General features: G+C 38.1%; 1 protein-coding gene across 3 annotated transcripts; it reads left to right on the top strand.

The window, feature by feature from the left end:
- Positions 1-445: 445 nt before the first annotated feature.
- SKIL (SKI like proto-oncogene) lies at positions 446-22,523 on the top strand. 3 transcript variants are annotated; one of them, XM_014056804.2, is made up of 7 exons: positions 446-502; positions 5,598-6,697; positions 14,209-14,306; positions 16,532-16,764; positions 16,876-17,114; positions 18,939-19,163; positions 20,213-22,523. In XM_014056804.2, the coding sequence occupies exons 1-7, from the start codon at positions 496-498 to the stop codon at positions 20,372-20,374; spliced, it is 2,064 nt and encodes a 687-aa protein (XP_013912279.2). In that variant the 5' UTR covers positions 446-495; the 3' UTR covers positions 20,375-22,523. The 3 variants fall into 3 exon arrangements, with proteins under 3 accessions (XP_013912279.2, XP_087581384.1, XP_013912278.2); XM_087725258.1 differs by lacking the exon at positions 446-502 and adding an exon at positions 2,207-2,361 and having other exon boundaries at positions 18,939-19,094; XM_014056803.2 differs by lacking the exon at positions 446-502 and adding an exon at positions 2,210-2,361.
- The last annotated feature ends 86 nt before the right edge of the window (positions 22,524-22,609 follow it).

Genomic DNA, 22,609 nt, shown 5'->3' with positions numbered 1-22,609 from the left:
TCACGTGGCTCCCGAGGCACCGCACCTGAACGGGGTTGGGGAAATCTAACGGCCTCTTTCGCTCCCCCCCCCGTCGCCCATCCACCCCCATCCATGATCTTGGTTTGGCCCACCCGTGCATCGAGTCCAGCCGAGCGGCGTTCCAACGGCGCCGCAGACGAGGGTTTCCCTCGCTCGCCTCCCCCCTCCTCCTCCCCCAAGGCGGGGGAGGCAGGATGACGTCTCTTGGCAGACACACACGCGCCGCAGCGCAGCGCCGGCGCCGCCTGGCCCAGACAGGGGCGGGGCTTGGCGGGACGCGCGAGCCGGGCGGATTCCTTGCCCGTGCGCCGCCGCCACCACCACCACCGCCGCCGCCTCCGTCACGGCGGCTTTTCCACTCTTCCTCCTCCTGTCTCTGCAGTGAGGTCACGGGTGGGCGGTACGTTGGCGGCAGCAGCAGCAGCAGCAGCCGCTTCCCTTCCAGTCTTGGGAAGAACCGGGGCGCCCGCTGGGATGTGCGGTAAGGAGAGGAGGACGTTTCCCACCCTCTAACCGGGGAGGGGGGGCAGTCTGTGAAAAGAAGGGCGGGCGGGCGGCGTGTAGGTTACACTGAGTTAAATGGAACGGCGGGGAAGGCGGGAGGGGGGGGGAGAGATGAGAGGCGAGCACCCATCCCCCCAAACCCGACCCGGGGTGAGAGGGAGGGAATTACAGTGGGGGGGGGGGGACTCCGCCGCCGCCGCCGCACAGTCAGGACTCATTTTTCACCTCACCCCCTCTTCGCCACCTGAGCTGCGCCACGACGCCGGTGCTCCCCAGGGCGGGGGGGGGAGGGGGAGGATGGGAATTGTAATCCTGCCGCTCCGCGGAGAAGATGGCTGGGAGTTAGGGAAGGCTGGCCTAGATCGCCCGGGGAGGCTTGGAAGCAGGAGCGGAGGAAGGGTCCGGGAGTAGGTTTGGGGGCTGCCGCTGTGGGGTGAGAAGCGGGGCTGCGGAACGGCATTAAGCTTCCTGAGGGGGTGTGTGGGAGGGGCGGGAAAGCCCCCCAACCCGATCATCGTCCTGGAGGTGAGGGGGGGGGCAGACACGGGGTGAGGGGCAGGCAGAGGGAGTGAGGGGGCAGACGGGGTAAGTGGAAGGGGGCAGACAGGGTGAGGGGCAGACGGGGTGAGGGAGGCCGTCAGAGGGAGTGAGGGGGCAGATCGGGGGTCAGAGGGGCAGACGGAGGAGGGGAGGGGAGGAGATAGGGAGTGAGGGGGGAAGACGGGGTGAGTGGAAGGGGGGGCAGACAGGGTGAGGGGGGCCGTCAGAGGGAGTGAGGGGGCAGATGGGGGGGGTCAGAGGAGCAGACAGAGGGGGTGAGGGGGACAGACGGAGGAGGGGAGGAGACAGAGGGGGTGAGGGGGCAGACGGGGTGAGGGGCCGTCAGAGGAAGTGAGGGGGCAGACGGGGGGCAGAGGGGAGGGGACAGGGAGTGAGGGGGAAGACGGGGTGAGTGGAAGGGGGGCAGACAGGGTGAGGGGGGCCGTCAGAGGGAGTGAGGGGGCAGATGGGGGGTCAGAGGAGCAGACAGAGGGGGTGAGGGGGCAGACGGGGGGGTCAGAGGGGAGGGAGGTGACAGGGAGTGAGGGGGAAGACGGGGTGAGTGAAAGGGGGGCAGACAGGGTGAGGGGTGTGGGGGGCCGTCAAAGGGAGTGAGGGGGCAGACGGGGGGTCAGAGGGGCAGACAGAGGGGGTGACGGGCAGACAGGGTGAGGGGTGGCCGTCAGAGGGAGTGAGGGGACAGGCGGGTGAGGGGAGGGCGGCAGACGGAGGGGTCAGGGGGGCAGACAGAGGTTGAGGAGGCAGACGGGGGGAGTGGAGGGGGCAGACGGTGTGGGGGGGGGCAGGGGCTGAGGGGGGCAGCAGCCCCTTTCAGTCTCTCCCAGCCCCGCGCGGCGTCGGCGTCGCCCTCCCCGCCTCCACTGCTAGACTTCACCTTCCTCACCCCCGCGGGGGAGGAGGAGCGTCTGGAGCAGCAGACGAGCCAGCCCGTCTGGCTGAAGAAAGGGGGAAGGAAGGAGGAGAGTTGAAGGCAGGGCAAAAGGAGGGGGAATTCCGCCCGCGAAAGCAGCCTCCCGCCCGGCGTAAAAGAGAGGAAGGGGAGAGAGGCTTTCTGGAGGATTGGGGGGGGGGGGGGCTTTGAAGCTCCTTAGTTTCAGCAAAGGATATTTGCGGGGGATGCAAACTCCGGGACCCCAAGAATTGGGTCAGGGACAAAGGAGGAGTTTCCTCGCTTTTTTCAGGCAGGTTATTATTATATTTTGGGGAGTGGGGGTGTTATGAGAGGAACGACGACCACAGTCACACACACTGGAAGCCCTCACGTTGCGTTTTCAGGTAATCTTATTCAGGTGAACTGAATGTCTGCTTGGGGAAGTTTTGCTCCTCTTTTTGGCGTGTCTGTCGGATTCATGGATTCCAGGCGGAGTATATAGGGTGTTTTTCTTTTTGCAGTGGATCGGGCCCAACTTTTGTTCTTTGGGGGCAAAGGGGTAAACGGCAAACCTTAAGAAGTTGTGCCTCAACCGATCAGTTGTGGTTGTGATCTGCAGACTAAATGTTAAGTCAGACTTTCGGGGAAGCTTTGCCTGCCATTTTCTAACTCTTGTTTTCATCGAAAAGAACTGCTGTCAGGAGGATATAGGTTAGGCTAAATGCCACTGGGGTGCGGGGGCTTCAGATATCTTTCTTAAGGTTACATAGATATGGACAAAGAGGGGGTTTGCTGAGGTTGTGGAAAATAAGCTCTGAATTATTTGAACGTCTTAGTTTCAAGAAATATTTTGTGTGAAATTGAGGTGGGTGTAACATGGGAACTTGTGTGGCAATTAATAAAGGGAGACATTTTTTTAATCTGAGGATTTTGCTGTTTTAATGGGAAAATAATGCAGTTTTTTTTCCCAGTGAGGATGAGAATATGTCTAGTAAATAGGAAGTGCGGATGATTCTGCTGAGGAGTAAAATATGTTATTGTAGCATGCATTTGAAATTTAGACAAAGTATGTTGAATGTACATACACAGTCATAGGATAAGATTTACATTTTTCTACATTAGTTGATGGGAGAGAGAGTGATTCTCTAGTGCTGAGGAGGTAGGTTTTGAGAAATATGCTGAATAATAGAAAACTGGAAGAATATTGGCTGTGTTTTGTAATACAATCTGCATTGTTTAAAACTCATTATGTTTGAGTTGCTTTATGTAAAACAATAGTGAGGGGGTTGTTTTGTTTTTGCACAACAACTGGTATACAACAGAAGTTTCCATACGCTCATCTAACTTTAGTTTTATGTTGATTTGAAAAGGCTGAAGTTGCTCTAAATATAGAGTAGTTATTTTAGTATTTGGACTGTAGTTTTAGTGTTTTTAACATACTAATAATTTTAGTGTTTTGAATTTTTTTATTCTAATGATCATAATGTGCAACACAGAAATTAATTTTAAATATGAGTATGGTTGGAGTTATGAGTATGGTTGCCACCATCATTACTTTAAAAGACTGAAGTCTCTTTTCCAGATCCCTAGAAAACATTACTTAGGAATAATTTATGTAAAACATTTTAATTTATTTTCTAATTGTGCATGTAAGTGTAGAAGGCAATAAATGTAGCTCAGAGATAAACTGTGGAGTCTGGTACAGTTCCATATGAAAATGGGGAACTTCAGAAGTGTGCTTCTAGTTAGAGGAAGTTACAGCTTTGCAGCAAAATTAAAGATCTAGAGGAAAGGAAATATTTTTTAAAAGAAAACTGAGGAAATGTGGCACCATGTATGTGTTTATGAAATCAAGCACTAGTAATTAAGGGCTTTATGAAAGTGTAAAATATCTCATTGAGGAAGGAGAAAATTTAGCAAAAGCTTTCCTTGTATTCTACTTTCTTTCAAAATAAGTGTAGGAATCATGGTTATGTTAGTATCGGTATGTAGAGATAGAGGGGAATATTTCCCTCTAAAAACAGAAAAAGATGGTCAGATTATAGTGCAATCAAATTGCCTAAATTGTATTTTGAATGACACAGTTACAAGAACTGGAGGTCATTGGAATTTATGGATGTAGCTGTCCTTTTTGAGCATGCATAGATGAATAAATGTAATAGGAAGTATGAGATTAGAAAGGAGAAATAAGGAATCCCCTACCCCCATCTGCAAGGGAGAAAATAGCATGTATAGGGAGAGGATTATCATGTACAAGGGAAAAAAGAGTTAAAACACATTTTGCTCTTTGCTGCTACTCTATTTTTTATGGCTGATTTGTGCTTTACAAATATTTTGGAAGACTGGTCATGGATCTTTTTTGCAAGATAACATTTGGATTCTAAGAGGTTACAGGCTTTGTATTAGTATGTTAATTAAATAGTTTCAAAGACATACCTAGAATCTTTATCTTTTAATCCAGAATCCTAAAATATAAATCATATTCACTCTGGAACCATTGCTGTGCAAGTATTTAATGTGCTTTAATCTCTGGGCCCAATATAGTAATATCCATTTAGGATGCATCCTATTATATTTGGAGTTTTTTTTATTTATTTAACCAGGGTGAATTTGATTTAAATCAAGTCAGTTTAAATCACAATTTAAATCTTCTGACCCTGACAGTCCCAATATTGCTGAATATACAGGCTCATGCTACATAACTAAGCTCCATTTCATGCTGAATAAATTAAATTATTAATGTATCTTAAATAGAAAACTATATTTAGATAGATTTTTTTACTCCAAAAACATTTTATTAAAATAAATTTGATAAAAATAAAAATAATCCAATGTATATAAACAAATCCAATTTAAATTTATTTTTTTTAAAAAAAACATCAATTTTTATCCACCCTGATTTTAAACTATTTCTAAATTTATTGTTTTTCTTTCCTTTGTTCAGATTCCTTTAATGGATAAATATATGTAAAATACTAGCTCTAGAAATTAATTTTGCTGAAGTCACAAACTTTCTTGTTCTGATTAAGGATTGTGGTTGGAACACTGGAATTTACAGTGACCTTTATTTATAGATGTGCTGCCCACCTCGTCAGATACGTATAGGTAGTGTTGAAACTAGGACAATGGTATCAGATTCCTTTTGGCTTTCTTTTAAGAAGAACAAGTGTCATTCTTGCTCTTTTTCTGTCCAATAAACTCAAAGCATTGCTTATGATACTGGGAATATCAGAACTCTTTTACACAAAGCTACCTCCAACTAATCTCTCAGTCCAGTTTGAAATTGGTATGCCTTGAATGTGAGAACAGGTTCATTTGTGATTCAGGTTCAAATGGAAAAAAATATCCTTTATTTGTATAAAAATGGAAAATTTCAAAAGTAGAGTTTGTGTTAAATCAAAATTTTATGTTGGATTATATCATTGGATCATTTTAAAACAAAGGTCTGAGCCAACTATTTTGATCTGATACTGAGTTGTACATTTTATATTGTCATTTTGAAAGAATATTGCATTAAATGTCAGAAATTTCATGTAATTCTCAAAAAGCCATATTAGTTTTTGCAACTAAGCTAACTGGAAATTGAGATGTGAATTAGCTACCTTTGTTGAAATTTCAAATTTACCTATTTCAAATTTAGCTATGGAAGCTCCACAGAAAAAAATCATCCTGGGACATCAATCAAAAGGGACTGTTGCTCAAGAAGATGGCAGCCCTCCATCAAAAAAAGCCATGACAGAAATCCATGTAAAGGATAAAATACACACAATGGTAAATAAGTTGCCAGTAATTAAGAAGGAACATTTGGATGAATGTGAAGAAAATCCTATAGATGACAGAGAAGAAGATGCCAAACCAAATATTGCTGCAGCATCAGAGCCTTTGAACTTAAATCCTGGTTTGAAACATACATTGGCACAGTTCCATTTAAGCAGTCAGAGTTCACTTGGTGGACCAGCAGCATTTTCTGCTCGACATTCACAAGAAAACATGTCATCTGTTTTTGTACCTCTTCCATCACCTCAGATTCTTCCTGGCCCATTGCTTGTCCCTTCAGATAGTTCTACAGAGTTGACTCAGACTTTACTGGAAGGGGAGTCTATAGCTTGTTTTAAAGTTGGAGGAGAAAAAAGACTTTGTTTGCCTCAAGTTTTGAATTCTGTCCTCAGAGACTATTCTCTACAGCAAATTAACACAGTGTGTGATGAACTTTACATCTATTGTTCTAGATGTAGTTCTGATCAGCTTCACATCTTAAAAGTTTTGGGGATTCTGCCCTTTAATGCTCCTTCTTGTGGACTTATCACTTTGACCGATGCTCAAAGATTATGCAATGCATTGTTGCGTCCTCGCACTTTTCCTCAAAATGGCAGCCTACTTCATGCTAAAAGTTCACTGGCCCAACTAAAGGAGACTGGAAGTGCCTTTGAAGTAGAACATGAATGCTTGGGCAAGTGTCAAGGTTTGTTTGCTCCACAGTTTTATCTTCAGCCAGATTCCCCATGTATCCAGTGTTCAGAATGCTATGGAATGTTTTCACCCCAAACCTTTGTGATGCATTCCCATCGATCTCCAGACAAGAGGACTTGTCACTGGGGCTTTGAGTCAGCGAAGTGGCACTGTTATCTTCACATTAATCAAAAATATTTAGGAACATCTGAGGAAAGAAATGTGAAGCAACTCTTAGAACAAATGAAAGAAAAATTTAGCACGAAGACTCAAAAAATACCCCAATCTAAGGTAAGTCTGTTTATAAAATATAATATTTGAATAGCTTAGTTGTAAAGATTGCTTTTACATGCATTAAGTGTATGCTTTATAGAGTTGTTTATGTTTTTGAAAAAAATTAAATTGCGACCACAGAACATGATAGGTGGCCAAGGTGGCGCAGTGGTTAAATGCAGCACTGCAGGCTACTGCTAGATCAGCAGGTCAGCGGTTCAAATCTCACCGGCTCAGGGTTGACTCAGCCTTCCATCCTTCCGAGGTGGGTAAAATGAGGACCCAGATTGTTGGGGGCAATATGCTGACTCTCTGTAAACCGCTTAGAGAGGCCTGAAAGGCCTATGAAGCGGTATATAAGTCTACTGCTATTGCTATATTGCTATTGCTATGATAGCCAATCCTGGGAAAGTAATATGCTTCAAATACTGTACTTGAATTTCTGATGTATGTCTATGACAGGGGATAGAATTTTGTTGTAAAAATGTCTTAAATAATTTTGCTTCTGGTATAAAACTCAAATGCCTAAAATAATCACAAATTATGCATTGATAAAAGTAAAGTTGTAGCTCAGTCTCCATGTGCAGCAGTATGAAAAAAAGACACTCGAGTGTTTGGAGCAAGAGTTTTTATTTTAAAAAATAAGAGAGAACTAAAAAAATAGAATCAAGAAGATTACAGGATTGGCTGTAAAAAGTCATAATACTGCAGACAGATCAAAATAGTTATTATCTAACTACGCTATTATCAAAAGTCAAACCAGACTTGATGGAATCTATCTAATCAATGGTATTCTTCTATGCCAGATACCATTTAGCCATGGCTCTAAGTAACTACAGCATTTGAAAATCCCCATATTTCCCTCTATGTTGCTAAATTGTTTTTGTACTCATCATCCATCTCCATGTATAGCGTGAGTTTTTGCTGATTGACACTGCCTTAAAGGAACAATCAATTTGATTCAGGAGTGGCTAATTTATTTTTCTTGTGATCCATGTTATTATTAATAAGCATCTTCAGAGGCATAATTCAGAGGCATCTATCTTTATCTTGGTTTTGATTCCCAGCTTTCACAGCTATACATTATTACTGAAGAGATCATTGCTTTCATTATAGTGATACCAGAAAGACCAATGTTTTTATACTATAATGATTTTGTTGAGAAATATCTTTAGTCTTCATAGTCTTATTTATGTTTGTAATTGTGTCCCTACAATTAATTCCTTCTCTATTTCTTAAATGGACAGTCTAGTCCTGTAATTTATTAAGCCTCTCTGTCCAGTTCCCCACTCCCCCCTTACTCACTTCTTGGTTGTCAATTGTAAGTTCACAAAGCACACTGGTTGGCATTACCTTTTAATATTTAACATTAACCCGAGTTTATACTTTCAAGTTTACTTACATAATGAGCTTTTCTAACATTAAGCTACAAAGTGGTGATTTCTGGATATGTTTGACCACCAGTTTTTAGCCTGTAATTTCCAATCCTGCCATTCTTAACAATATTCACTGAAAACATTTAATAGGCCTGCAGGTAATGTTCTCCCTTGACTGTCTTTGTTTCCTGTTTTGAAATATTTCTTAATTCTCTTTCTTTTGTTATTTTCATGTATAGTTTTATATGCTTTAATTGAGCTATCCAGTCCAAACCTTCCTGTAATTCAAGGTTTCTCCATTCATTCCATACTGTAGTCCATACATACATTTGTAGCAGTATGTCTTTTCTTGAAGTTGCATTTAGTATCTTTTGCAATTTCTCATAGAATTTTAGAGTCTTACCTATTATAAATAACCTAACCACTGCAGTTACAAGTTCAAATACTTGTGTAACATTGATATTCACTAATTCTACCATAATAGACATAATTATGTTAGTTATTTAGATAAAGCCAAGCACATTTTTTTAAAATCCCAGAGACATTTCCATTTTTGTATGGTCTAACAGCATAGATATCGTATCCTATTTTAAAGTGGCCCATTCAATCTATCTAAATTTCACCTATTTATAAATCTTCCAATTAGCATGCTTTATTTCACTTTGACAATTTTTTTTTTTATTTTTTTTTGCTTCCTTGCTTTCATATTCCATGTTCCAATTATATGCACGTTGATGAACTCTTCTTCTGATACTGGTCCGTTCTTTTCAACTTTGCCTTGGCCATTTTATCTTCAGGCTAATTGTTGAGCTGCCTATATATGGTTTTCTTTGCGATAATACAGAAATAGTTTGCCATTTAAAATATATATTTTATAATTGCTAGATCTTATTGACCATAAATAAATCACTACGCCTTGATAGCCTCCATGTAAGTGGGTTAAAACTGAGATTGTAGACCTTCTAACTAAAATATACAACCTGCCACTACATTCTACTGTTGAGAAGTAGCTTGAAAAGCACAAGGAAATATGTGATAAAAATCTGCTTAATGTAGAATTTCTTAGAAACAAGGAACAACTAATTACCATGAGCCATGGTGGTGAAATGGTTAGAATGCAGTATTGTAGGTTAATTTTGCCAACTGGCACCAGTTTGATTCTCACAGGCTCAAGGTTGACTCAGCTTTCCATACTTCTGAGGTGAATAAAATTACCCAGATTATTGGGGGCCATATGCTGACACTCTAAACAGCTTAGAAAAGGCTGTAAAGCACTGTGAAGCAGTATATAAATCTCATTGCTATTGCTATAAGAGGTACAGAAGACCATGAGTTCTAATCCGACTTTAGGCACACAGCCAGATCTGAGTGACCTTGCACTAGTCTGGGAGCCCTAGGAAGGAGACAATACAAATCACTTCTGAAATCTTGCCAAGAAAGCTACAGGGTCTTGTTCAGGCAGTTGCTATAACCCCAAGGAACTCCACCCTCAATTATTAGCACTGCTAAAGCCTATATTCTGGGCAGCAGTTAAACATATTTTTTGCATGACAAAAAACAAAACAATACAATTGATCATGAGACAAATCACAGTAACTGTCAATGATTCTTTAAAGACAGTAGGGGCATTTCTTAGGTCTTTCATGAAGAACATCTGTTTGGTCACATACATGTAAAAGGCTAAGCCACATCATTTTCTTTTTATCATCTACATGTACAAATCAACCTATTATAGCTTATCATTATGATGAAAACCTGCCACTCAATTTTTCTCAATAAGTGGGTTTGTGCTTTATAGGTTGTGTGAATGCAGCATATTTAACTATACCAGTCAAAGACCTAATGGCTGCATTCACACAACATAGGATATAGTTTTAATCTTAGAAAGTTGTGTGAATCCGGCTGTCTAATTAGTTACTATTTAAAGGTTTAAGTGCATTTATAATATGGATTAATTCAGTAATCAGGTGAAGCATGTTTGTAAACCTAGCCATTTTATATCCCTGATCCCTGAACAATTCAAAATTTTCCTGGCATATGCCAAAGATGCAGGAGAATCATCTATGTTTTTCTTCATAGACAATTAGGAAGGAGACTGCTGGAAAATGCCAAGATCATGCCTTAGTTTATTCACTTAGAATATTAAAGTTTTTGAGAAGGAAAATTTGCTCCAGAGGGGATTCCATTTTCAGTAGCATTGATTTCCCAGTTATAGGACCAATTCATCCATGGACTAGTTTGCTTGTTTGCCTACACATTGGAAGGGTAAAGTAAAAATAAAATAACTAAAGCAGACAGAAGTAGGGTTCATTTAAGGCTATACATACAGGAGCAAATCCAGTCATGATATGATGACTGGCAGTAATATCATGTTTTAAATTAGTCTTGTACAGATCAGTTTTTAAGAGATTATTTGGTTAACTGTATGTAAATAGGATACAGCTCAGTTTATGGAAGTTGAAATTACATTTGTAAGCTTAACATGATTTATTTACTCATTAATGATGTAGCCAATTGAATTGTTTTGCATTCAGCTGCAGTACTATATTTGTCTAAAGTAATTACCTTTCATAATAGTATATACTAATAAATAATACTGAATAAATTAAAGACTTTACATTGTAAGTCTTATAAATGACCTATCTTGTTTGATATATGATCTGCAGTGTATTTTAAAGCTATTGTACTGAGTGTGTGTGTGTGTGTGTATGTATGTATGTAACCCTTTGGAGCTTTCATAATACAGATCTAAGATCTGATTTTTAGAGAAAAGAACATTTTAATAAAAACAAACTTATGAGATGCTGATTTAATGACCTTGTAATGAACTAAAATATGGAAGCGATATATATATATATATATACAACCTTATGTATCTTATTTCAGACTTATAGAGCTTTTAAGGAATGATCTCTAGTTTTGATCTGAATTCCTTCTTAGGCTCATTTTAAGACAATTGCTTATGTACATGAAAAATATATAGACAAGGTAAAGGTTACCATCGCATATACGTGCTAGTCATTCCCGACTCTAGGGGGCGGTGCTCATCACTGTTTCTAAGCCAAAGAGCCAGTGCTGTCTAATGACAATTCTGTGGTCATGTGGCCAGCATGACTAAACACCAAAAGACACACGGAACACTGTTACCTTCCCACCAAAGTGGTCCCTATTTTTCTACTTGCATTTTTACATGCTTTTGTTAGTTTGGCAGAAGCTGAAACAAGTAACAGGAACTCACTCTGTTACATGGTAGTAGGGATTCGAACTGCCAACCTTCTGATTGACAAGTTCATTGTTTTAGCCATTGAGCCACTATGTCCCCAAAAATACAGCTGGCACAAAGGGTTGCAAATCACTCCTGTCAGTCGCTCCTATAGTTGCTTTTTGTCCTGAGAAACACACAGTGGCAGGGTGAGTGTGGGCCTCACCACCTGCCTGTCCTTGGAGCACTGCAGAACCCACTCACACTGCAGCACCTCTTCTGCATTAACATCACAATGCTCATTTGTGCTCACCCATTGCACTCATTTAATGCCCACCTCCCTGCTGCACTCGTGCCACAATGTCCATCCCGTCTCCTTACACTCCATAGTAGGTGTTAGCTGACTGGCCTGCTTGCAAGCCACCCAAGGAAAAGCTTGTAATTGGGGCTTGCTACTTCCTGCAGCTTCCCCATTGCCTTTGTTAGAACTTGGTAGGAAGTTGCAAGTCTCAGTCACGTGAGGTCTCGCTTAATGATATACAGCCCCTCTTTTTGGCAACAGAGACTGCTGAGATTGCTATCACTATGTGATACAGTCATGTGATGCTACATTTTACAACTGCACCACTTAGGGAAATTCTGGTCCCTATTACGGTCATTAAATGAGGACTATATGGAGGGAATTGAGGCCACAGTATGTAGAGCCATTATATACATACTTATACATGCACTCGTGAACTAAGACGAGACATACATTTCTGCCATAATTTCAAGCACTTTTTAAAAGTTAATTTACTTCGCCTCCTTTGTCAAAACAAACGTCATCAGAATTCAAAATAGTTTCCTCCTTTTAGTCTTAACTGCAGAACTGTAGCTCTGGCTCCCAAAATTAAAGTGGATTTAGAAATAGAATGCAAAATACGCAAGGTGTTTTTAAAAATAAAAACCTTCAATTGTTCCTATTATATATGCATTAACAGAAAGTGCAGAAACACTTTGCTGCTTCAGCAGTGCTTCTAACACTTCTGATTTGTTAACAGCAAAATAACAAGTGTTAAAATTCAGAGTACAGGGGAATCTTCACATTTTGAACAGAAAAGAAAAAACTAACTGGTCTATGATGTGGTTAGGGATACCCTTCTACTAGTATGAAATAGTCCTAATTCTGAAGAATTGTTGAAAAAGCATGAATGAGAGAATCCGAGCCATTCAAAAATAAAATACATTCTTTAAAATTATATAATAAAGATTTTAAAAAAATAAAGTCAGGGGAAAGATTAGATATACTAGAAGTCAATTGCCTGCAAAAATTGGGAAGATGCTGCTCTTTGTAGTAGCATTCATATAACAGAACAAAATGAAGGCATATTTCTTTGCTCCTTTCTATTCATGGGAACATTTGATTCATGTGCAAAAACTTATTTGGAGCCAAATAAAAGTATTCATTAAATTAGAACTTAAGATCAAAGTCTAGTTGTTATAGTAATTAAGTTTATTGTTAGCCTCCATCTTTAATTATTATTTTGAATTTTATTTACTATTTTTAATCAGGCTATTTCAAAGTGAAATTTGATAATGATGATAAATAGAAAGAAAACCTGCAAATAGAAATAAACAACTATGACAAAAGAAAGCAAAGGTAGTACCAATAGTAGTAGGCACGTTGAGTGTGCCACTTAGCATGATCAACATTGATAAATTCACTGTCAGTCAATTGCAAATGGTATCTTTGCTCAGAATAGCTTACACCATATGAAAATACATTTAACACAGTCAAACATCCACATCTGCCTATCTAAGTTCCTTGGAAGGACTTGATAAATGGAGAAATGTGCCAAATCCAGCCTGAACATTTAGTTGACTGCCAGAAAACAAAATAATAAAAACATTTGCCTATCCCAGATACCTGGGAAGAATTCAATATGCCAAATTCAGTCTAAATTTCTGGTTGACTGTGACCAACCACAATAACAATAATATGATAAACAGGAATACGAAATGAAACCAATTTGTTATATACCAACTAGAACAGGGCTGTCTTCAAATGTTTATCTGGTTGCCTTAGATGGCAGACGTAATGGCATAATGACATAAAGTTAAATAAGTGGCTTGAGAAAGAGGTGGAACCATCTGCTTTCTCTAATAGGTTTGATAGACTTCTCCGCTGGTCCTACAAAAACCTATTTTCTCTCCTTTAGTTTTGAAATGTAGATGATTTGCTTTTAGCATAAAAACCAATGATCTAAAAGCATAAAAATAAAAACAATTTGTAAGGCTTCAAGAAAACACTGATTTTCTAAAAAGGTCTGTTTGAAAAGATAGGAATGAATGAATGAATGAATGAATAAGAGTTCCTAGATATATTAATTATCATATTTATTTAAAGCAGCTGCTCATCTTATAACAAACTCAACAATATAAGAACTATATTAAAACTATACAAACTGAATGCATTAAAAACAAAAAGCTGGCACCAAGTAATGCTTCCCATGTACAGTCAATTTTACCTATTATTGGATTGGTCACTCAACCAGTGTGCTTTTATTGTCTCATGTTGATTTTCTTGAATTGTTCCCTGTAAACTTTGATAAGCAGTTTTCTTAGGAATTGAGTGAATTTCCTGACAGTCACAATTCCATTTCTTAAATAGGCAATATTAAATAAAAAATATATTAATCAACCATTTTATTGATCAATAATTAATTGATGTTAAATTATCAAAATACTGCACAATTTCTTTTGACTGAAAAGGAAATACAGCATTCGTTTACAATCTTTACAAAAGCTGCTTATGGCTTCATTTACATTGTATTTGAGTAGGGAAAATGGAAACGATGCTATTTATATTTATGATTTTTTTTTCTGTTACAAAATTGATTAAAAATTGCAATTGCTATTTGTTTTAAAGCTAGAATGGTATATAACAAACGTAAATATTTTTCCCTCCTTAGGCAGATTCCCATTATAATGTAGAATTTCAGCAGTGGTATCCAGTTATAAAGCAAGAAACAGATTCTACAGATCAGCCACATTCATTTATACATCCCAGGTAACATTCTTCTGTTAATAAAAATGATCAGAGAATCATATTTTAATTATTTCATGATCCATCTTATAAATAATTTCATAGTTTACCTGAGTTAAATTGATGTTTTACATAATTTAATTACACTTTCTGGGGTTGTATGGAGAATATGCCTTTTACATACTGTTGGATCTACATAAATTATGTAGAGCAAAGCATTATGTAATAGATGTACCTTTTGCACGGGATTTTTTTTCTTAATCCCAGAAAGTGTAATTAAATTATGTAAAACATCAATTTAACTATTGCCAGTATCTTTGCTAAGAACTAGTTCCACTCAAAACCTTAAACTTTCCTTTGGAGGACCTAGAAAACTTTTAGCGTTTCCCATCCTCTGATGCTATTTAATATCTGGGACATCTACTTTATTAGCACCAGAAGGACCAAATTGTTTTATTCAGATAAAAGATAGTGGCTCCTGGAACTTCCATTTGTATGTACAGCATCCTCAGGGTCTCTAATCTGTTGGTCTTTGAAGTTATGCACTTAATCTGATTTACATTTGTGTGAATTTGAGCTAAAAACGTTCCCCTGTTTTTCTGGAAATTAATTGCATAATACATTGAATCCTAAAGCTCCATTTTTGAGACCCTCCTCTGTGGTAGAACTTACATTAGTATGAAATGGTTGTCAGTGTCACATCATCAAAACTATGTAAGTAGGGAGGAGACTTTTCAAGTAGCTTGGAATAATTTATGTGAATCAATTAGTAGCTTGTTAATAATAGCTTTGTAGTGGTTGCTTTTCATTCTAGATGATGCTGCATTGAAAAAGAATAGCAAGTTCAGCCCATGTTCAAGATTATTTTAAGAATTTTAAAAAATGCTGTCTACTTTAGAAGTGCTATAGAACTATAGGGCATGGTGGCTTATCATTGTCAGAATCAAATGGAGCTATATTTTAATCACATGAAGAGTTAACTTGCTATGCAGCTTATTGAAACCATTTGAAGCTCTACTGTGCTGATGGACATGTCTGTACAGTGCTGATGTAGCAGTTAAAGTGTCATTTGAATTGTTCCTCAGCTAATTACACCAACATGTTCACGAAGTGCCGGAAGTTCTACTTGTTTTGAATGAGGTTTTACTTTTAAGAAAGCAGTAGAACCTTTGTATTAAATATTAAAGCAGCAACAGCATGTTCAGTAACAGAACCCAGGAAGATGTTTTCATTAGTGTCTATATGAAACAGCTTAGTGAGGTCATCTAACAATTTAGAATAAAATATTGTCTGTAAGGTGATGATGCTCAATATACATCCAAGGTTGAGTAGGACTTACAGCAGAAGTCCTGGCCTGGTGGTTAAAGATTTTGAGGGTCAGGTTGGAACAAATATGGCCAAATTAAATTCAACAAGATACAGTGGCTGCTTATCTGAAAAACATTCTAACTCCACAGCGGCTGCACGATTGGCTTTTCCTGGAATTATACTTCGTTAGAAACAGATGGTCTGTGATCTACAGGTTCATGTACAGTTAAGCTCCTGCCTGAGTGAAACAGATGGAAGACCTTGCTTAGCTTTGGCTCCTGCATGAGATATGATTGTTTTTGGCACAGGATGCTCTGGTGGAAGTGAGGAGTCCTTGAGTTATGTACTGTGCTCTACTTGGAACTCTCTCTGAATACTGTTTGTAACCTACAATCTGTGTAGTGCCCCTCCTGCTGCACCGGTTCGCAGGAGGTTTCTCAGTATAAATCAGAGTATTAGTAATGACCTAGAAAGCCTTTATGACTTGGGTCTTCACCTTCAGGCTTTGTAAATGAAACCATTAACAACATGGGAGTTCTGCAAAAGTCCTTTTGGTTACAAATGCCACCTGCTCTTTGATCTGCCCAGAATCTTTGAGCCGGCTACGCGGTTATAAAACAAGTACATTAAAATGCATTTGGAAGCTAATAAAATTGGGAGTATTAAAATACCTCTGAAAATTAAAATCGACTATTTCATTCATTTTGTTAATAGATCTTTGAGTATACTGCTGGCAATATATTTTCTTTGTAATTGATTTGATAGTTCCTGTGCTACACAAAATAATGATTATCTACAACTACTGTGTAGCAGGCTGGGTATTAGAGAGTAATATTTTGTTTGTTTGCTTGTTTGTTTCCATTGTTGGCTATATTGTGCTTGATTCAGTATGATTTAATTAATGTATATTCTAATAATTTTTTCAATTTTGTGGTTTCCAGCTATTTCTTTTACATGTGTGATAAAGTGGTTGCTCCCAATGTATCTCTTCGTACTAAAGAAACCACAAAAACGGTTGAAAAGATATCAGACGTATGTAAATCATTTCCCGGGCAATCACTGAAACAGCAGAATGGTAGCAAACGCAAAAAAAGCATCTTTTATCAGGACATCGCTCTTGAAGGACAAGAGAAGGTTGACTTAAAGCCCAGATCTGGAATTTGTGCTAGTATAGGTGAGTAAAAAATGAATTTGTTTCATAATAACAATAATAATAATGTTAATGGAATTACTGTTTTTGTAGAAAATCAACAAACTTTGTCTTCTTAATTTTTTGATTCTGTAGATCAACCCATACCCATGAAACCTGCAAACAGAAGGAAAACAGAACAGGTCAGTTCCAGGGAGACTACCGAAGATGAAATGGAAATAAGTAGTGATGCACAATCCTCATCTCAGGCTCTTTCCAATGGTATTGGATCTGATGATGATAAAGGGAAAATGATGGAAGAAGTCATGAAAACGTATATTAAACAGCAAGAAAGGCTGCATACAATTTTGCAAAAGAAGCAGCATCTTCAAATGGTATGTGTGAACTTCATTTTATTTTTGTCTCGCTCCCAAATAGTGTCTTCCTTTTTTTTGTATCCATCCATATTAAGATGAAAGTTTATAATTATGAATAAAACAATGACAGGGTTAAAAAAAACAAACCTTTCCCTGTATTTCATTTAACATTTACTTGTATTAAAGCTTACTTTCACCTAAGAATGCTAATCTGAAAGTTGGACTTCAGCTATTATCAAACATAAGTGTTCTCCTGCTTAATGCTTTGCTGCAATAGGCTGACCCATTTCAGTCATTCTTGCATTGATGGAACTTTCCTACTCTGGAGTGTATGCAGAGAATCCCCTTTTAACATCTGGGTCAAAAATGGGGTGACTGCTCTCATCTAGTACTTTGAAGAAGAAGGCCCCTTTGATTCAGTACTTTGCTAAACAGTGTTCTGATAAAACTCTGAGAGGGATCTTGGAATCCTAGTGGACAACCATTTAAATATGAGCCAGCAGTGTGCAGCAGCTGCCAAAAAAGCCAATACAGTTCTAAGCTACATAAACAGAGGGATAGAATCAAGATCATGTGAAGTGTTAATGCCACTTTATAATGCCTTGGTAAGACCACACTTGGAATACTGCATTCAGTTTTGGTCACCACGATGTAAAAAAATGATGTGGAGACTCTAGAAAGAGTGCAGAGAAGAGCAATAAAGATGATTAGGGCACTGGAGGCTAAACATATGAAGAATGGTTGCAGGAACTGGGTATGTTTAGTTTAATGAAAAGAAGGTCTAGGGGAGACATGATAACAGCATTCCAATATCTCAGGGGTTGCCACAAAGAAGAGTGAGTCAAACTATTCTCCAAAGCAGAACAGGGCAGAACAAGAAACAATGAGTGGAAACTAATCAAGGAGAGAGGCAACTTAGAACTAAAGAGAAATTTCCTGACAGTTAGGACAATTAATCAGCTTGCCTCCAGAAGTTGTGAATGCCCCAACACTGGAAGTCTTTAAGAAGATGTTGGATAGCCATTTTCTGAAATGGTATTGGGTTTCCTGCCTTGGCAAGGGGCTGGACTAGAAGACCTCCAAGGTCCCTTCCAACTCTGCTATTGTATTGTATTGTAAAATCTTTGCTGAATCACACACATCCTTTTTGAAGATTGAAATTCCTAATAACATTTCGCATTACATTGGTACCTATTATTTCTCCACTGGATAATGAGCAGAGGTTAACTGTGTTCCCTAAGGTTCCTATGATGAAAATTACTCCGTACTCACTATCTGGAAGAAGGATATCCAGGAAGTCATGAGACTTCCCTTTGGTGTTAGAAGATATAGTAGAAATAAAATTAGGGCAGTTTCAGATTGTTGTAAGTGTACATTTGTGATTAGCATTTTAATTGAATATAGAAGAAAATCCTTTACAGTATAAAATTTAAAGCTGTGAGGGAAAAACTTTCAACATTTCACACATTTTTTTACTTATTTGAAACATTTTTCCCCAAAATATCTTAGAATGTGTTAATGGAGAATGTTGAAGTAGAAATGCAATACTGGTGAATAATTGATAAGAGTGTGTGTGTGTGTGTGTGTGTGTGTGTGTGTGTGCGCATGCATGTGTAATATATGTGTGTGCATGTATAGAGAGTATATATAGTATGTACACACGAATCCATGCTTAACAACCACAATGAGTTACATTCCTGAGAGAAGAAAGCACAAGATGTGTATTTATACTAAGTCCTATTTCAAATGAAATAGAACCTGAAACTATGAAATTCGAAGCATCTTTTTTTTTTGTAATTCTGTGTTTTGAAAACTTTCTATATAATTGTCATTTCTTCATAGGAAGTTGAAATGTTAAGTAGTTCCAAAGCCATGAAGGAGCTGACAGAAGAGCAACAAAATTTACAAAAAGAACTTGAATCTTTGCAGACTGAGCATGCTCAAAGAATGCAAGAGTTTTATGTTGAACAAAGAGATTTAGAGAAGAAGCTGGAGCAGGTAATAAAACAAAAATGTACCTGCGATTCCAGCTTGGAAAAGGACAAAGAAGCAGAATATGCAGCTCAGGTGAGCAGCAAAATTGAGTTTCATTTGGGCCATCTTTCTTTGAAACAAGTACTCCTCAATTTAGGATTATTGTTGGGACCAAAATTTCCATTGTAAGTCATTGTGGTCATAAATTGAGTGATCCAATCTTATGTTAGTTTTTACAGTAGCAAATCAAATAACTACAGTCATGAAGTGAATCGTGATCGTTAAGTCAAATTCAGCTTCCCCAGTGGGCTTTTTTTTTTGCCAGAAATTGACAAAAATGGTTGAAAATCACAATCGTGTGACTGAAAAATGCTGCAACCAGTTGTTAATATGAGCTGGTTTCCAAATGCCTGAATTGTGGTCACACGACTGTGAGGGTAATTCAACAGTCATAAATGTGAGTACATGTAATTTTTCATAAGGCTGTTGTAATTTCATTAAACAGTCGTAAACCGAAGATTACATGTAATGCTGGATTGCTGATAAAATATTCAAAATATACACTCTTGCTAGTTCTGCCCTTCAGGTGTCTGAAGATCTTCTAACACATTGGAGCTCCATGCATTCAAGCATATGGATTGCAGCCTTATTTATCTTTAGAAACAGTTTCCTTATTTAGCACTAAAATATGCCTTACTTTTCTTATGCCTACACTATAATGTGTACAGACGAAATGCCATATATCTTTCACTTCCCTTACTGATTTGATTTTTCCTACATTATTTACAGTTTACTAACTCAAAAATAGCTATTTCCGTTCTTTCTATTCCATTCTTTAATGAATGTTTGGTTTTTCTGGAAATTTAGAAACCTCTATGTCAAAGAAGTAAGAATATTTTCACTTAAAATATTGCAATAGCAAAGTGGAAATAGAAAATGTAAAAAGAAATTTAAATTTGTAACATTTTTTGGTATATATTTGAACATATTTATGTTCCAGTCTGGTATTTTTTAATGCCATGATCACTGAAAGGTGCTCCATTTTGAAGCAGAATGAAATGTCTGCCTATCTCACCAGGATTAAGGAACAAGTGTATGATATACCAGCTGTTCTAACTTGTCTTTACTTTTCAAACTTGCAGTTAGCAGAACTGAGGCAGAGGCTGGATCATGCAGAGGCCGATAGACAAGAGCTCCAAGATGAACTGAGACAGGAACGGGAAGCGAGACAGAAGTTAGAGAAGATGATCAAGGAATTAAAACTTCAGATTCAGAAATCTTCAAAAAATGGAAAAGGAAAATAAAATGCCATCCAGAGTGCACCTGCATTTTCTCAGCAAGGCTAAAAAAAAGTTTACCTGCCAAGGAGAGGTCAAGCCATGGAAAAGTGAAGGTATAGGGCACAATTATGGAAAATTTTTCCTGTGCATCTCACATCAGTAGCGGAGGTGTTTGGGAACTCACAAACATTTCTATGGTGATCTGCACAAGAAACGTTTTCAGTAGATTATGTCCAACATGTGCATAGAAATCTACAATAATATGTATATTTATACAACTTCCAGACTGACCAAATCTGTATTTGTGCTGCTTTTTTTATAGTTATGAGCAACATTGAAATTTTATGTTTTACAGTGGTCAGTATGTATCTGTTTATTTTACAAACTGTCTTGAGGACTCTTACTGAATGCAACATTCTTGATTCAAAGTACACAGTATCTACCTTTTTGCATGCAATTCAAGAATCTAAAACTGAAAAAAAAATAGTTTTATTTTTGCTTTGCTCCAATATTTCATTTCATGATTCTGTATCAAAGAGAAAACTGTTAATTGGAAATCATTAAACAGTGAAAACATCTTTAATTGCAGATTTTCATGTTGAACTTTTACACTAAATGTTAATTATTAATGGTTAAATAACCAGTTTTTAGTACTATACTGAGTGCTGTTTTGAAAAGGGGTTGCTGAAATTGAGTCTGAAATATTTTATTTATTCACTCTAGTGGGTTAGAATAACAATTTGATAGCTAGTAAGTATTTTCATATTTAATATTGTTCTTTGAGCATTTCTAAACACCAATAGGAGCTTTATAATGTCAGTCTTATTTTGTGAAGTAGCATTTTTAATTATCACATTACTTCAGGAGCCAATAGCATTCCCACATACTATCTTTGAGTGCATGAAAATAGGTGATCTTGTCATTTTAAAAAGTGTTTCAAAGCCAGTAGGGAACAAATGGTGTCAGATATTGGGAAAGTATGCTTATTTTTTTAAAAAAAAATCAAGGCAAACCATTAACATTTTTCAAAAACAGCTCTGATATTAAAACTTCTATTTTTTTTTGAAAATACTAAAATCTTAGTGTTTGACACTGGTGTGAGGAAGCATCTGGTGCTAAATCATAAGCCGTTCATTCCTGAATTTATATAATTGGAAGTCAGAAAGATAAATGAACGAAATGAATTTATGGATTTTCCCCCCTTAAAAATGTTGACCAATAAAATGTTTCATTGAACAAAGACTTAGTTGATGAAAAAATTGGAAAAGTATTGATTCTGGGAAGCAGTTTTGCATAGAACAGGAAATACATCTCTTGGCTGTACAGAAGAAAAGAAATAATATGGTTTTACATTGAATACAGATTGATAAGTTTTAATTGCTAAAATGTATTAAATATTTGCCAATTGTTGGTTATGCCTCCCTATTCAGATCATTATACATACCTAGCAACGTTACCTATTAGTCCCAAAAGTATTAACTTACTTTATCATAGATTTGTGTGACTGATGATACAAGAATGCTTGTGAGAAAATGTTCTGCAAAATTAATGGAAATGGGTCTTTGCAGCAGTAATTGAAGCAGCGGATTTGTTCATCAGATGGCCGTCTGCATTCCTGTCCCTTCTTCTGGAAACCAGTAGTGTACATAGATATACCACATATTTATGGGAAAGGATTAAACATATTTATGTATAAGGATTATTTCATTATTTCACATATAATTTCATACGGTTAGTCCTTGACTTACAACAGTTCATTTAGTGGCCATTTGAAATTACAACGGCACTGAAAAAAGTGACTTATTACAGGGTCCTCATGGTAGGGGATCAAAATCCAGGCGCTTGGCAACTGACCCATATTTATGACGGTTGCATCGTCCCTGGGTCACCTGATCACCTTTTTTGACCTCCTGACAATCAGAGACGATGGGGAAGCCAGATTTACTTAACCATATTCCTAATTTAACAACTGCAGTGGCTCACTTAACAACTGTGGGAAGAAAAGTCGTAAGATGGGGCAAAATTCACTTACCTGTTTTGCTGAGAAATAGAAATTTTGGCCTCAATTGTGGTTGTAACTCAAGAACTACCTGTATTCATCAGTTTAAATTGATAGGGACAGATCATTCCATGAGATGTAGGGAAACGGAAAATGGGCTAAAAGGTTTTTTTTTTTTAATAAAATAAATGACTAGCACTAAAACACTAAAAAAACACCCAGCTTTTCCCCAGCTCTATAAAAAATTCTACTTGTAGGTA

The sequence above is a fragment of the Thamnophis sirtalis genome, unplaced genomic scaffold, assembly GCF_051295495.1.
Source record: "Thamnophis sirtalis isolate CommonGarterSnake01/CBP01778 unplaced genomic scaffold, rThaSir2_p1.2 scaffold_11, whole genome shotgun sequence".
NCBI classification, from domain to species: Eukaryota; Metazoa; Chordata; class Lepidosauria; order Squamata; family Natricidae; genus Thamnophis; species Thamnophis sirtalis.
Note: the sequence above shows the minus strand (reverse complement) of the source record. Positions and strands in the feature narration are given on the sequence as shown.